General features: G+C 40.9%; 1 protein-coding gene across 1 annotated transcript in view; it reads right to left on the bottom strand.

Annotated features, from left to right (window-relative positions):
- Positions 1–15,774, bottom strand: part of piwil1 (piwi-like RNA-mediated gene silencing 1) — a 41,374-nt gene that overhangs the window by 14,340 nt on the left and 11,260 nt on the right. Inside the window, exons 5-15 of the mRNA XM_041202823.1 lie at positions 14,205–14,326; positions 13,486–13,566; positions 9,164–9,361; positions 8,824–8,935; positions 8,548–8,671; positions 6,583–6,700; positions 5,723–5,837; positions 4,389–4,576; positions 2,316–2,388; positions 1,350–1,550; positions 811–914 (exon numbers count right to left, since the gene is read on the bottom strand). Of these exons, the coding sequence (XP_041058757.1) occupies positions 811–914; positions 1,350–1,550; positions 2,316–2,388; positions 4,389–4,576; positions 5,723–5,837; positions 6,583–6,700; positions 8,548–8,671; positions 8,824–8,935; positions 9,164–9,361; positions 13,486–13,566; positions 14,205–14,326 (1,436 nt within the window). The remainder of the gene's footprint in view (positions 1–810; positions 915–1,349; positions 1,551–2,315; positions 2,389–4,388; positions 4,577–5,722; positions 5,838–6,582; positions 6,701–8,547; positions 8,672–8,823; positions 8,936–9,163; positions 9,362–13,485; positions 13,567–14,204; positions 14,327–15,774) is intronic.

The raw sequence follows: 15,774 nt of genomic DNA, 5'->3' as shown, positions 1-15,774 counted from the left end.
GTGCCTTGTCATTTACTACAGTTTTTTTAACAATCTGAAATAGAAGAGCTGGGGTGGGGGTGAAAGAGCAGAAAATGTGTGGTGGAGGATAGAAGACAGAGAGGACAAACAAAATCTGAAAAAAAACTTCCCCCTCAAGGTTTGAATTGTGTTGCAGATAAAAACCTTCCGGCTCCCCTCTATTCAGCAAGAACGAAGCAGCTTCTTTCAAGATTTACAAGAATGGTTCCAGGGATGAGTAACTTGAGTTGTGAGAGGTTGGAGGAGTGAAGGCTAAGAGGAGATTTGATAGAGGTGCTCAAAATCATGAGGGGGCTGGATAGAGTAATGAGGGAGACTCTGTTCCCATTCATAAAAAGGATCGACAACAAGAGCGCACATATTTAAAGTGATTTTCAAAAGAAGATGTGAGAAAAGAACTTTCACACACAGTGAGTGGTTCACGTCTGGAATGCACTGCCGGCAAGTGTGGTGGAGGCAGCTTCAATTGAAGCATTCAAGCAGGCATTAGAATAGAAACAATGTGCAGGGGTACGGAAAAGGAGAATGGCACTAAGTCATAATGCTCATTCAGAGAGCCGGTGCAGATGTGATGGGCCAAATGGCCTCCTTCTGCACCGTAATAACTCTGCGATTCTGTGAAAAATCAATATTAAGTTTCTGAAAATGTGGAAACTCAATTCAATTTCAAACTAAAGATTAGGAGCAAACTATCAAATTTTATATGGAGAGAAATATTTTAAACGTTTTGAGATACAGGTATCCTAATTATTTACAGCTTCGGACGGGTATCTTCCAATCGGAGCTTACCTTGTTATTGATTGATTAAGACTGGCTACAAATCCCGCTATAGACTTTCTCCCAGCAGCATTATCATGGTAACAATCTATTCCAACCACCATAAGCTGTTTGAGCTGTAAAAAATTTACTAAGTTAAAATGTCACCTATGCTTTAAGATACAATAAAATCAAAATCAGCTACTTGTGCAAATTTTCCCAAATCAAGTGACCTTAATTTCACAATGACACATTAAGATTTTAATTCACCACATCTAGTTTCTAGTTCAGTACCAAATCCACAACGCCTTTCTGATCCACTGTAACCACTTTGCTTTGCACTATTAGTGAGAGCCGATTTGTACACTATTCCTTGTTTTGAATACACAATACAGGAGGGCTGAGACAGCTCAGCAACAGTCTCCTCTGCTGTGATACAGAAAACGAGTCCTTGATATTTAAGGTTGTATTCTCTCCCCTGGCATTTAATTTGCCATAAAAACGTCCAAAGAAACATTTTATTTTGCAATACAGAAAAACGTGTGGATTTTCATTCAAGTGCAAATACTTACTGGTATCTCAACACTCCACAGTTCACCACCCATCTTACAATTTATTTGTAAAGCAATTTTTGTAGCAATAGCCATCAATGCCTGTGGCTTGCTCAAAGTGCGGGCGACGACACACTGACTCGGGGTAGGGCATTCAACACACAAGTATTTCTTGATTGTATCATATTTGTCTTTGCGGTTAGATGGAAGAACACAAACAACCTGGTGAGGGGATGAAAGTTAAATTTGAACACAGAATTACCACTGTTGTGCGGTTTATTTTTCTTCATAAGCCTACCACTGCAATGGATGCTTTCCATCTCATCATTCCATCAACCGATCTCTTCAATTTTATGAAATACTTACCAATAATGCCATTTTTCCTCGTTTGAAAGGCTAACCTAGAGATGCTTTATGCAGGAGACCACATTACTGACAAATAATTGGGAGCTTCCTGCTTCCACTTCCCACCAGCCCTTTTCCTTCATCAAAATCCTTCCAAAACCTTGAGCATATCTATTAGAACTCCTCCAAACCTTCACTACTCTCACCAAGAGACTCCATTGCTCAGAGTTCTGTTAAGTAAAACCATGGGGTAATGTTAAGGAATCTTTCTGGCACCTATTTCATGTGATTCCTAAAGATCAGTGCCCAAAATTAGACAATATTGTTCAACCAAAGCCCAACCAATGATTTGGACAAGTTTAGCATTGCTACTGGTTGTGTACTTGATACTTTTATTCACAGTCTAGGATTCTATAGACGTAATTCTTCTGTGCTATTAAGTCTCCCCCCCCCCCCCCCACCCCCTTTTACAGATTTTGGATTTTTCACCTTTTCAAAAAGATTACCTGGCTCCAAAAGGAATAAATTCTGTTCTGCCATTTTAACTCCCACACATACACAATTGCAAGCTTAACTTTAATCAGAGATAAGTAACACTGGATTAAAATCTCTTTAAACTAATAAATAAATACGTCCCCTTACAATTCTTGTAGACTGAGTAACATTAGACTGCAATGCCTTCAAAAACGCCTCACTGCGATCTTCCACCTCAATCCTGCAATTAAAAATGCTAATTTTAGAACAGCAATAAAACAAGATTTTTTTGGACAATGAAGTGACCAGATCCAATTGACAATGTATAGCATAACCCCGTCAAATGTAGCCACAGAAAGTGGTCATGGCTGGAACCTACCCATGTAAAATTTCCTCCATTTCCATCAATGCCCCAAAATAATCACAATACAATAGCAACTTGCCAATTCAAAATAGATACTCAGAGCTGCAAAGTACCCAGCAAGATTAAGTTAGCAATAACAGAAAAGGCTGGAAATATTCAGGTCAGGGAACATCTGTGGAGAGAAAGAGTGAATGTTTCAAGTTAATTTCTCTGACACAGCTACACGCACCCACCCATGTGGAATATATTCCATCATGCTCCTGACTTGTAAATGGGGAGTCAGGAGAGCCATTCATCACAAAATACCTCATCTTTGAACTGGTCACCCAACTGTGGCATTTATGGGACTGTTCTGGTCAAGTTTCTGATCCCTAGGATCGTGATGGCAGAAAGTTGATGGTGGGAATGTGATTAAAAATTAACAGGAGGTTAGACTCCCTCTGGTTGGAGATCGTCTTTGTCTGATATTTGTGGCACAAATGTTACTTGCAATTTGCCAGCTCAAGCCTGGATGATGTTGTACAGGGCCTGCTGCCCATGGTCATGGACAGTTATTATCTGAGGAATTGCAAACGAAGTAGACATCAATGAGGAAGAAAATTGGGCACGGTACAAAATGGCCCCATCCACAATCTCCACTCTTCTGTTAAGACCTGAACTCTTTATCCACAGATGGCATCAAGAATGAGTGACCCCTGCTCAGCTTGCTGCTCGTCAGCTTTCTCCAAAGACCATCTGATTGATGTCCTTTGGTTCATGCCAGACCGTCTCACACTGACTGCAGGATGTTAATCTTTCTTCACTGGAGTAGGGAATCGATGTTAGGCCCAAAGCAAGATTTACAGGACAGTCACCGTGAATTAACTCCATGTTACTAATTATGTAACTCCTCCCACGATGAATCAGGGGCTGGAGACCACTTCATTAAAAATCCAGTTTTGCGTGAAGGGATAGAGAAAACAATTACATTAAAAAGGGAAGGAAGGATCTGGCTTTTCCCTTAGAGAAACTATTATTCACAGCCCACCTCTGTTTGCAACTTGGAGCTGTCTTAGGCACAAACTAATCTTTGTCAACATTTTAAGTTTTTCTCAATGCAACAGTATATATGTGTCCAGCATGCCTTAAATTAAGCCAAAGAGATCCAAGTTTTTCAATCAATTTGGTTTGCTAGGATGTGGTATTGATGAAGGCGTTGAAAGGCATGAATCTTCCAAAGTTCATCTACGAGGAGGGTTTCCTCTTTGGGCCTCCTTTCCTGGCATGAAGTGTCCTCCTGTCCATAGTTCAGATTTCAGTGATGCAGAACAGGCGCTTGCAGGCAACCATTATATTTTATTGCCAGTATGAAGGTTTTTACTTGTATATTTTCATTTTAGATTGTGTTTTTTTTTTCAAAACTGTTGATAACCAAACTACACCATGCTCTCACATTCACAAAGGGAACTGATTGGGCACAGAGGGGAACTATTTCCACCACTGGGGAATCTAGGAATAGTGGGGAAATCAGCCTAATATTAGGAGCAGGCCTCTTAGCACCATGACCAGGTAACACCTTTACAGGCAACAGGTGGCAGAAGTTTAGAACTCATCAGCAAATGGCTGTCGATGATGGATTTAAAATTAATTGACCTGAGATTAATAGATTTTCTTTAACCAAAAGATGAGTTATGAGGCAAAGACAGGTATAAAGTTAGGTCACAGGTCAGCCATAATCTCACTGAATGGAGCAATAGGCTCAAAGAGCTAAATAGCCAATTTCTGTTCCTGTTCCTAAAGTTGACAGGAATATTTATGGTATCTCATGTGAATTACCCAATATAATTAGACTAATGGTGGAATAGTGTGAACTATACTTAGTATTGTTGAATACTTACATTAATGGCTTCTCCATCCTAATGCCCATTGCATTTACTACTTTGCCTAGAGTTTGGAAGAGGCTCCTAGCTACATCAGCATTCCTTCGGGTGAAAACCAACACCCAATTCTCCAGTGGAATAGGATTAATCAGGTAAGCACCTCGGGTTTCTCTGGACCACTCTGCTGCTTGAGGATTATAGTCAAACTGAAAAGAAATGGGACCCATGCATTGAAAATATAGTCACAACATAAAGTGCAATTAAACATACACACAAATTGCTTTTTAAAATGCATACCTATTCTAGAGAGATCTTTAGTTTTTCCTTCTCCATACTGAATTAAGAAAAATTGCCAGCATACAACAGTTACAGTAAGGCAAAGCAACAGTTTTGAGAATTTACTTTCACACATGCTAAACTGTGCAATTATTAATGACATCAGTTCACAAAATCATATCCTATCCATGCAATGTAGTTTGATGCTTGCGTTAGCAGTGCTGCTGTTTGTGTGTGTGAATAGAAACTTTTTAAAAGCACTGAAACCAGAGTCAAGAGTTTTGTTGTGTACCACGTCATCATATTCCCAGCCACCAATAGCTACATGGAAATAAATAGATTTATGAAACTCTAGCATTAACTAGCACAGCCCCAGTCTAGTTTGGGAATTGGATGTATACCTGATAAAGAAACATGTTCATTTTGAAGAGCAGAAGATTGGCACCAATTGGATAGCTCTAACAGCTGGAATTGGTATGATAAGCCGAACAGCCTTCTGTGCTGTAAATTTGTATGATGGCAAAGGTCTTGAGGATTATGGAACCAAGTCAGATAAATGAAGTTGAGATTCACATCAGTCATGACTTAGATGAATGGCAGAACAAGCTCAGAGCCAAATCTAGTTCCTCTGCTCCCAAGCTGAAGTAACAGTAATGTAAATCTAAATTTCTGCGAGCCACTTTCCCAACAAGACTTATCACAAAGACTACCTGCCTACAAGAGTACTTTTATACACTTAATTTCACTACCTTCTGCCTATTGTAGCTTGCATTCCAATGTAATAACCGGTCATAAAGAACACATTGCTGGCCAATGGCTGAAAGTTAGTTGCTACTTAAATCCACATGTCTATCGATGTCCTGAAGGTATCCTCACGCTGGGCTTAACCAACAGTGCTTCAAAGGCTCATTGCCATAAAATAGATTCAAGAACTATTTGGCTGAGGGAATTTAGCAATTCCTTCTTACATATGGATTTAAATACTGTTTATAGCCATTCACAATCTGGTTGGGATTTCAAATGCTTAAATTAAGACAAGGAAAGAATTGCTACTCCATTCTACACCTGCACATTACCATTTTTCCACCTTGGTGGATCTTCTCTGAAGGCACTACTCGGCCAGACAGCGAGTGTAATTTGGTATCAAACTGGAGACCCCAATCGGAGAGTTCCTTCTGTACATTATCATCCCTGTTTAAAATTAAAAGTTTAAAATTTCATTGCAAACTAATAAGTTCAAGCCTAAAATCTATTTTTCTGCATTGATGGCATCTAAAAGAAATTAAATAATTAATATAGAACAATATATAAAGATAGTTCAGGTTGTAATTGGCAGTTTCTATGTGTGTCATCAGACTGCTTGCACAAGAGAGCCAGAATTTTCCCATGCATTTAAAGGGAAACTAGATTAACACAAAGAAATAGTAGGTTAAGCTGACAGAGCTAGATGAAGGCAGCTCACACGGAGTAAACGCCAGCCTTGAACAGTTTCACCAAATATAGAGCACAGAACCAGGCTATGTAATTATATGCAAATTGGATAAATTAAACAAATTAATTTTGTACTCTAATTGCTAGTATCCAAATTTCAGACTCACTCCAAGAACAAGAAAATTACATTATAAATTCTTAGTGTAAGCAGTGCAAGCTGGCTCAGACTCCAATCCCAGTGCTGGCTTGGACTAAACGCCGAGGCCAAGGAAATTGAGATAGGACTGCATCAAACATTCAAATTAAAGTGAGTTCATCTACTAACCCAAGTAACCAATACAGATGCAGAATTAAAACAATGAACTGAATTTAAATTTTATTACAGTCTACAGAAAGGATATACTCCAATTTTTTTTTTTTACAAGAAGCTTTATTACAAAATTTTGGTTTTTATACTTTTGAAGGCGAAGAATTTTTCCAACTTTCATTTCATTCAAGAACATACTTTTGGATGTAGTCCATGAAACGCCACAACCGTTGTTCTCTCTGTTCTGGTGCTAGTCTTGTATGTACAGACAGATCTCTCATAACATTGAAATCGGAACGCATCTTATCAGTCATACCTATAAATTACAAAGAAAGATTTGCATTTATATAACGCCATTCACAACCACCTTTGGCATTTTACAGCCAATTTGGTGCTTATTTGAAGTGTAGTCATGTAATGTGCACATCAGATGATCTGTTTTGTAATGTTGATTGAGGAATAAATACCAGCCAAGACACAGGGGATAACTCCCCTGCTCTTTTTCAATGGGATCTTTTAAATTCACCTGAGCAAGCTGGTGGGGCCTCTGTTTAATGTCTCATCCAAAAGAGAGCACCTCCAACAGTACAGCACTCACTCAGTACTGCACTGCAGTTTCAGCATTGATTTGTGTGTTCAAGCCCTGGAGTGGGACTTAAACCCAGAACCTTGTGATTCAAGTGGCAGGTGCTACCATTGAGCCATTGAAGCTGACACTATTAAAAGCAAAATTCTTCAGTTTTGCTAAATAGGACATTGAACAAAAGAAAGAATTTAAACTTCTAATATCATTTTTTGAGGATTAAGAAACATTGATGCTTTGAAAAAAATCAAAGACCTGCAAACTTGGTCCCATCATGGTATAGCATCTGGGTCAGAAAATCACAAGCTGCAAAAACATATTCTTTCTTCTGTGCTGATGTAATGTATCTTACTATTTTGCTTTAGCAAAGAGCCAGGAGACATTTTGATGCTTTACCTAGTCAAATGCCTTGAAGTCAAGAGCCTCACCTCTTGTTTTTCAGGTTTTGCAGATGTGATGAGGTCTGGGGTCAACTGATTCTGGCAGAGCCAAAACAGAGGGTCAGTGGAATTCCACTTGATGTCACTATTCCTTCCATGACTCGATTAGAAGCTGATAGAGCAGTAGTTAATCAGGTTAGGTTTGTCCTACTTTTGTAGATGGGACATAATGTTGGCTACAGGAACAGCTGGGTCTGGTGTACAGGTCCTCAGCACCAGCCAAGATGTTGTCCAGGCTCAATGCCTTTCCTGAATCAAGTGCACACAATTGCTGCTCAATGTCATACAGTGAACTCAAACAAGGGGCACATGAGAGGCTTGAGGCACTTTTCGATGAAGACTCTCATATACATTATAGCTTTGTGTCTTGCAGTCACATGCTGTGCTCCACAAGGTCATTGTGGATTGAGAAAGAGCAGTTATCAATGCAAATCACCTATTCATATCAAAATTGAGCTTTTGCACAGATCAAAGATCCACTGAACAAACTGGCAGCCCTTTGGAGCAGCTTCCTTCAATTCACAACAACCTTGCTGAAAAGCTGTACAATCTATTTCCCAGTATTTAACCATAATCACCAGCACAAGCTAAATTATATGTGCACTAAATCACAGCCAAATTTATAATTTTTTAAAGAATTGTTTTACTACTTAAAAGACTTCCTCCCAGTAGCTCACTGGAATGCAAAATGGGACAAAACCTCAGTACAGTTAGCCAATCTCAAAATACATGATTCACAGCCACTTGAACAGTGGGGAATATTTCAACATCTTGCACCACCATTCCACCAGAATGTGATTCTACATGAGTAAGATCCAGCCTATGAGGTGGAACATAGTTTCGTACTTACAAGGAGTTATAGAAAGACATAACTATTACAAACAAGAACAAAAATTGCTGGAAAAACTCAGCAGGCCTGACAGCATCTGTGGAAAGAAAGAGTTAACGTTTCTAGTCCATATGACTCTAAGAGTCATATGAACTCGAAACGTTAACTCTCTCTCCACAGATGCTGTCAGGCCTGCTGAGTTCTCCCAGCAATTTTTGTTTTTGTTTCAGATTTCCAGCATCCGCAGTATTTTGCCTTTATCATAACTATTACATGCTCCTTCAAATTAGGTATCTTTAAATCCTTATTACCTGTAAGATAGCACAACTCTGGAATGAGGCAGATGGGTCCAACTGTAGTACCTCCAGGTCCTTGCCGTTTGGGCTGACTAATGAGTACTGGCTGGTTCATATCAGTGATGTCTGTACTATATTGCTGTGGGAAAAATAGGCATAGCTCAAATCTTCCTAGCCCACATCCCCACGACACAAAAGCCAGTTTACCAACATACTATTCAGTAAACTACACGAGAAATGTAGAGATGTTCTAACTTTTTACTGAAGATCAATGGCAACACACAATTGTACCTTCTTGTAGTAATCCATGTAGCTGATTTCAGATCCATCTGCCTTTTTAAAGGTATTTCGTGGATTCTGAACCCAATCAACATCATCGATTCTGTAAGTTTTGTTGTTGTACCTAGAAGTCACCATAATGAATGAATTAGTTTATGAACGAGTACATCCTAAAAACATGTTATGGAAAAATTTAAACAGAAGGAAGAATTAGCATCAAATATTCAAAAGGCATAGTACTGCAAGACCCAGATGTGGAGTAGAGTAAAGCTCCCCCTCAAGCTCATCAACCCAAGTGCCCTTTTTCTATATGGAAGACATGAAGTAACCCAAACTATCAGTCACATCTTACCTGGTAAGAACTATTACACCGACTAGTTCCTTGGAGCAGGCCTCCTGAAACCGTTGTTCACCAAACTGCTCATACAACTGATACATTACATCAAGTACAGTTTCGCTACGCAGAATCTTGTGACTGACATCTGCACATAACATGACACTGTTCTCATACTGTAGAATTGAAGTGGTGTAACCTGGCCAAACCATGATCCTGTCATGAGGGAAAATATCTCAATGTTAGAGGGGAGACAATGGCACACCAATAACACTAGTAATCTAGAGGCCCAGGCTAAGGCTCTGGGGGCGTGGGTTCAAGTCCCACCACAGCAGCTGGTAGGATTTAAATTCAATCAATAAATCTGGAATTAAAAGCTGATCTAATGGTGACCACAAAACCACTCAATTGTCATAACTGGTTCACTAATGTCCTTAAGGGAAGGAAATCTACCATCCCTAAACGGTCTGGCATGGCCTACATGTGACTCCAAACCCACAGCAATGTGGTTGACTCAAATGTCCTCTGAAATGGCCTAGCAAGCCAATCAGTTGTATCAAACTGCTACAAAGTGAATAAGGAATGAACATCGACCTGAGAAACTGGAAGCGAGCATCGATCTGAGCACTGGAAATGACAACGGCAGACCCAGCCCTGTCAGCCCTGCAAAGTCCTCCTTACTAATATCTGGGGGCTAGTGCCAAAATTGGGAGAATTGTCCTATGATTAGTCAAGCAAAAGCCTGACATAGTCACAGTCATGGAATCATACCTTACAGACAATGCCCCAGAGGTGGTGGCACAGTGGTATACAGTCAATAGGGAGTTGCCCTGGGAGCCCTCAACATCAACTCCTGACCCCATAAAGTCTCATGACATCAGGTCAAACATGGGCAAGGAAACCTCCTGCTGAATATTGCCACTGCCCCCCCCCCCCCACCATTCAGCTGATGAATCAGCACACACTGCTGGACACCAATTGGAGGATGCACTGAGGGTGGCAAGGGCACTGAACACAATCTGGGTGGGGGACATCAATGTCCATCACCGAGAGTGGCTCGGCAGCACCACCACAGACTGAACTGGCCAATTCCTAAAGGGAATAGCTGCTAGACTAGGTCTGTGGCAGGTAGTGAGAGAACCAAAAAGAAACAACATACTTGACCTCATCCTCTCCAACCTGGCTACCACAGATGTCTGTCTATGACAGTGTTGGTAGAGGTGACCACCAGACAGTTCTTGTGGAGATGAAGTTGCGTCTTCAGAAGAGGATACCCTCCATTATGTCATGCAGCACTACCGCTATGCTAAATGGGATAGATTTCGAACAGATCTAGCAGCTCAAAACTGCACATCCATGAGGCACTATGGGTCATCAGCAGCAGAATTGTATATTACCACAATCGGTAATCTCATGGCCTGGCATATCCCCCACTCCATCATTACCATCAAGCTGGGGATCTGCCCTGGTTCAATGAAGAGTGCAGGAGGGCATGCCAGGAGCAGCACCAGGGGCATATCTAAAAATGAGGTGTCAACCTGGTTAAACAACACAGGGTTACTTGCGTGCCAAACAACAGAAGCAGAGCTAAGCGATCCCACAACCAACAGATCAGATCTAAACTCTGCAGTTCTGCCACATCCAGTCGTGAATGGTGGTGGACAATTAAAACAACTGGAGGAGGGTCCACAAATATCCCCATCCTCAATGATGGGGGAGCCCAGCACATCAGTGCAAAAGATAAAGCTGAAACATTTGCAACCATTTTCAGCCAGAAATGCCGAGTGGATGATCCATCTCGGCCTCCTCCTGAGGTCCCCAGCATCACAGATGCCAGTCTTCAGCCAATTTAATTCACTCCACATGATATCAAGAAACGACTGAAGGCACTGGATAGTGCAAAGGCTATGGGCCCTGACAACATTCCAGCAATAGTACCGAAGACCTGTGCTCCAAGACTAGCCACACTCCCAGCCAAGCTGTTCCAGTACAGCTACAACACTGACATCTACCTGGCAATGTGGAAAATTGCTCGAGTACGTCCTGTCCAGAAAAAGCCGGACAAATCCAACCCAGCCAATGACCGCCCCATCAGTCTACTCTCTATCATCAGCAAAGTAATGGAAAGAGTCGTCGACAGTGCTATCAAGCAGCACTTACTCAGCAATAACCTGCTCACTGATGCTCAATATAGGTTCTGCCAGGGCCACACTTCTGACCTCATTACAGTCTTAGCCCAAACATAAAAAGAACTGAACTCAAGAAGTGAGTGTAACTGACCTTGACATCAAGGCAGCATTTGACCAAGCTTAGCATCAAGATACAGTAAAAAACTGAAGTCAATGGGAATCAGGGGGAAAACACTCCACTAGTTGGAGTCATACCTAGCACAAAGGAAGGTGGTTGTGGCTGATGGAGGTCAATTATCTCAGTCCCAGGACATTACTGCAGGTGTTCCTCAGGATAGTGTACTAGGCCCAACCATCTTCAGCTGTTGCATCAATGACCTTCCTTCCATCATAAGGTCAGAAATGGGGGTGTTGACTGATGATTGCGCAATGTTCAGCACTGTTCTCAACTCCTCAGATAGTGAAGGAGTCCATGTCAAAATGCAACAAGACGTGCACAATATTCAGACTCAGACTGATAAGTGGCAAGTAACATTTGCGCTAAGTGCCAGGCAATGACCATCTCCAACAAGTGAGAATCTAAACATCTCCCTTTGACATTCAATGGTATGACCATCACTGAATCCCCCATTAACGACATCCTGGGGGTTACCATTGACCAGACACTGAACTTGGCTAGCCATATAAATATTGTGGCTACAAGAGGTCAGAGGCTAGGAATTTTGCAGCAAATAACTCACCTCCTGACTCCCCAAAGCCTGTCCACCACCTACAAGGCACTAGTCAGGAATGTGATGGAATACTCTCCACTTGCCTGGATGAGTGCAGCTCCAACACCGTCAAGATGCTTGATACTATCCAGGACAAATCAGCCCACTTGACTGGCACCCTATCCACCATCTTAAACATCTACTCCCTCCACCACTGACACACAGTGGCAACTGAGTGTACCATCTACAAGGTGCACTGCAGTAACTCACCAAGGCTCCTTTGACAGCACTTTCCAAACCCATAACCACTACCAACCAAAAGGGCAAGTGTAGCAGATGCATGGGAATACCAGCAGCTGCTAGTTCCCTCCAAGTCATATACCATCCTGACTTTGGAAACATAATCACCATTCCTTCACTGTCACTGGGTCAAAATTCTAGAACTCCCTTCCTAACAGCATTGTGAGTGTACCTACACTACATGAGCTACAGCGGTTCAAGAAGGCAGCTCACCACCACCACCACCTACTCGAAGCAATTTAGGGATAGGCAATAAATGCTAGCCTTGCCAGCAAAGTCCACATCCAGTGAACAAATATAAAAAAAGTTCACAGCTTCCATCACTTTAAATTTTCCTACAGTTTATGTGCATTTAAAATTTAGTTTGCTTTTAATTAGATGGAATCGATTTTGAGCCTATATTAAAAAATCTTACATCCGAATACAATTCTTGTCAACTTTTTCAATTATAAATTCCTATGGCCACATCTAAAGTAACAGTAGGTAACTTTTCACATGGGTGATTCTACTCTGCTGCCAGTGTAGCCCACCTGTGGGAAGGGATAATTACAATTTGACAAGCCATTGTATATATGTGGATTCAAGGAGAAATCAAGTTAAGGACAAAATAGACAGAGTATGCTAACATTACTGAATTATGCCTTTACACCCTGCTGTTCCTGAAGGCTACACTTAACTCACCAGGTACGAGGAAGACTCACCAGCTCAATCGAATCAAATTGTTAGCATTTGTAACTAGTTATCACCTACCTGTGCTGCGGAATCATCATTTGTAACTAGTTATCACCTACCTGTGCTGCGGAATCATCATTTGTAACTAGTTATCACCTACCTGTGCTGCGGAATCATCATTTGTAACTAGTTATCACCTACCTGTGCTGCGGAATCATCATTTGTAACTAGTTATCACCTACCTGTGCTGCGGAATCATCATTTGTAACTAGTTATCACCTACCTGTGCTGCGGAATCATCATTTGTAACTAGTTATCACCTACCTGTGCTGCGGAATCATCATTTGTAACTAGTTATCACCTACCTGTGCTGCGGAATCATCATTTGTAACTAGTTATCACCTACCTGTGCTGCGGAATCATCATTTGTAACTAGTTATCACCTACCTGTGCTGCGGAATCATCATTTGTAACTAGTTATCACCTACCTGTGCTGCGGAATCATCATTTGTAACTAGTTATCACCTACCTGTGCTGCGGAATCATAATGGGATCCTGAGGATTGTAATAGTTTCGACCAATTTGCTGCAAGGACATCATCTTTAAAAGTCTGAAAAAAAAATACTTCAGGAATTGAAGTGATTTTAGAAATGTGACAATTCCAATCAAATCTATTTAACACAGCAGGATGTAAGAAGAATTCTAGTTAAATTAGCCCAACTGCAAATTTGTCAGATTTCCCTGAGGCAATGCCATCTTTGGAAGATTATTAAACAAACTTCAAATTATTTAAATCTCAGAATTACAATAAAACATGTCAAGATCAGCTCAGCCCATCTGAATTTTTTCTTTGATCAGTCAGATGTCTGACAAGCAATGAGCTCATGCTACAAGTTACGTCCAGTAAGTAAGCTAGTGGGAAATTCTTAAGTAGGAATTTGTTTTGCACAAAATCAGTGCACATTCCACACAAGGATATTCCTTTCAACCTTATACTTTCTCTAGTATCTCGGGCCATTGTCTGACTTGAAAACAGTAGTGCATCCAAATGGTAAATTTTCAATCCAATAGGAAGGAGATTCATTTCAAATTGTGTCATTATTAAACAGTATTAAATAATTCCTAGAATCACAGAACTTGCAAAACGGGCAGCTATCCTACTCAACATGCCTGTGTTAGTTCAATCACTGGGGCTAACTATTTAAGTCCCCACAATCCAGGCCAAAAGATACCCTGTCAATTGCTTACCTTCTGAATACAATGTTGTAAAACTGAAGGCACGTTGGAGAAGTCGGAGGCAATTCATTGGTCAAAGTAACCGTTACCTTCACATTCTGGCCATCACGTGTCTGGCTGAGTAGCTCAGTGACCTTTCAATTAAGGAAAGGTGACAAATCTTATTAAAACTCAAACATTTCACATACTTAACCCTGAAAGCTTCCCTGTTTTAGATGGAAATTAGCACCTCCAAGAGTTTCTTAAAAACTATTTCAAATCACAACCAGATCAACCATGATCTTATTGAATGGTGGAGCAGGCTCAAAGGGTTGAACAGCCTACTCCTGCTCCAAAGTTCTATGCTGCTACGTTTAATGTCAACGTACTAAATGAAGGGCAAGACTATAAATTGGGTACAGGAGGCACATTTTACCTCTTCACCAAGACTTAAATGCAACCCAGCTGATTGAATGTAGCCTTAGGATTTAGCACTTGTATTCAACAGTCTCAATACAGCTCCTAAGTATGCAAGCTCAAATCCTGAATTATGAGCTGTAAGAAGTGGCGCCACTATTCCCAGCCAGAATGGAGCTCATTGGGTAATTCCAGTCCATCATGCCTGGAAACTGCACAGATGTAATTAACTGGTACTGATTTTATAGACAATTTATAACAATCCTCCACTCTCTGCTTTTATCTGGAGAAATAATCCTGCAGTTTCGCTCAGGAATTCTGTCTGCAGTAGTTCAGACACCGTTTGTTGAGTTAATAGGTTGCCTGTTACAAACCCCAAACCGTGTTGAACGTAGTAGCTGGCATAACAGTGTTAGCACTTGCTTTAACAAAGTATTGATGGGTATAAATTCATTGGCCCTCTCTGGTGGCAGTGAATTCTCAATATATTTTTCTCCCCTCCCAGTCTTCAAATCTCTGTTGCAACTATAAGAGGATTCTCCAGCCTGACAGTTCCACTGAGGTAAAATATCACACCCAATAAGACAATCTCTCTAAGCCTGCTATGCAATTGTGTTTTCATCTGAATCCTTATAACACACTGGGGGGAGATTTGATTTTTATGTTTGAGGCAGATCCTACCTCAAAACAAAAGTTGAACTGAAAATGAAACTAAAAGGGAAGCAGAAAATTCAACACATGTAAAACTGAACTTCCTAGTCCCCAAAGATGTCAGGAGCAAGCTGAAACAAAAACAAAAATTGCTGGAAAAATTCAGCAGGTCTGACAGCATCTGCAGAGAGGAATAGAGTTAACGTTTCGAGTCCGTATGACTCTTCATCAGAACTCAGAGCAAGCTGTGGATGGGAAATCGAAACTAAAACTTGTTGAAAAGGTATAAAAAGGACACAGACCAGTCCAAGCTGTGCAGCAACAGTTTTTCAGTCCACTGGAGCAGAACAAAAGCTGAAGGCTCAAGGAAAACCTAGATCCAGAAGCTGAGAATAAGCAAGGAGAAAGGATTCTGCAGCTGTTTCTGTTACTTGAAGAGAACATTGGTGGATCTACATTATCCAGGCCATGTTGAGCAGCTTCTACAGACGTGACATTTGTGGTGAAGACCATGTCTGTGGAGCTCTAGTTGGTT

This window comes from Carcharodon carcharias, chromosome 13 (genome assembly GCF_017639515.1).
Source record: "Carcharodon carcharias isolate sCarCar2 chromosome 13, sCarCar2.pri, whole genome shotgun sequence".
NCBI classification, from domain to species: domain Eukaryota; kingdom Metazoa; phylum Chordata; class Chondrichthyes; order Lamniformes; family Lamnidae; genus Carcharodon; species Carcharodon carcharias.
The sequence above is the reverse complement of the archived record's forward strand: the minus strand, read 5'-3'. Positions and strand labels throughout refer to the sequence as shown.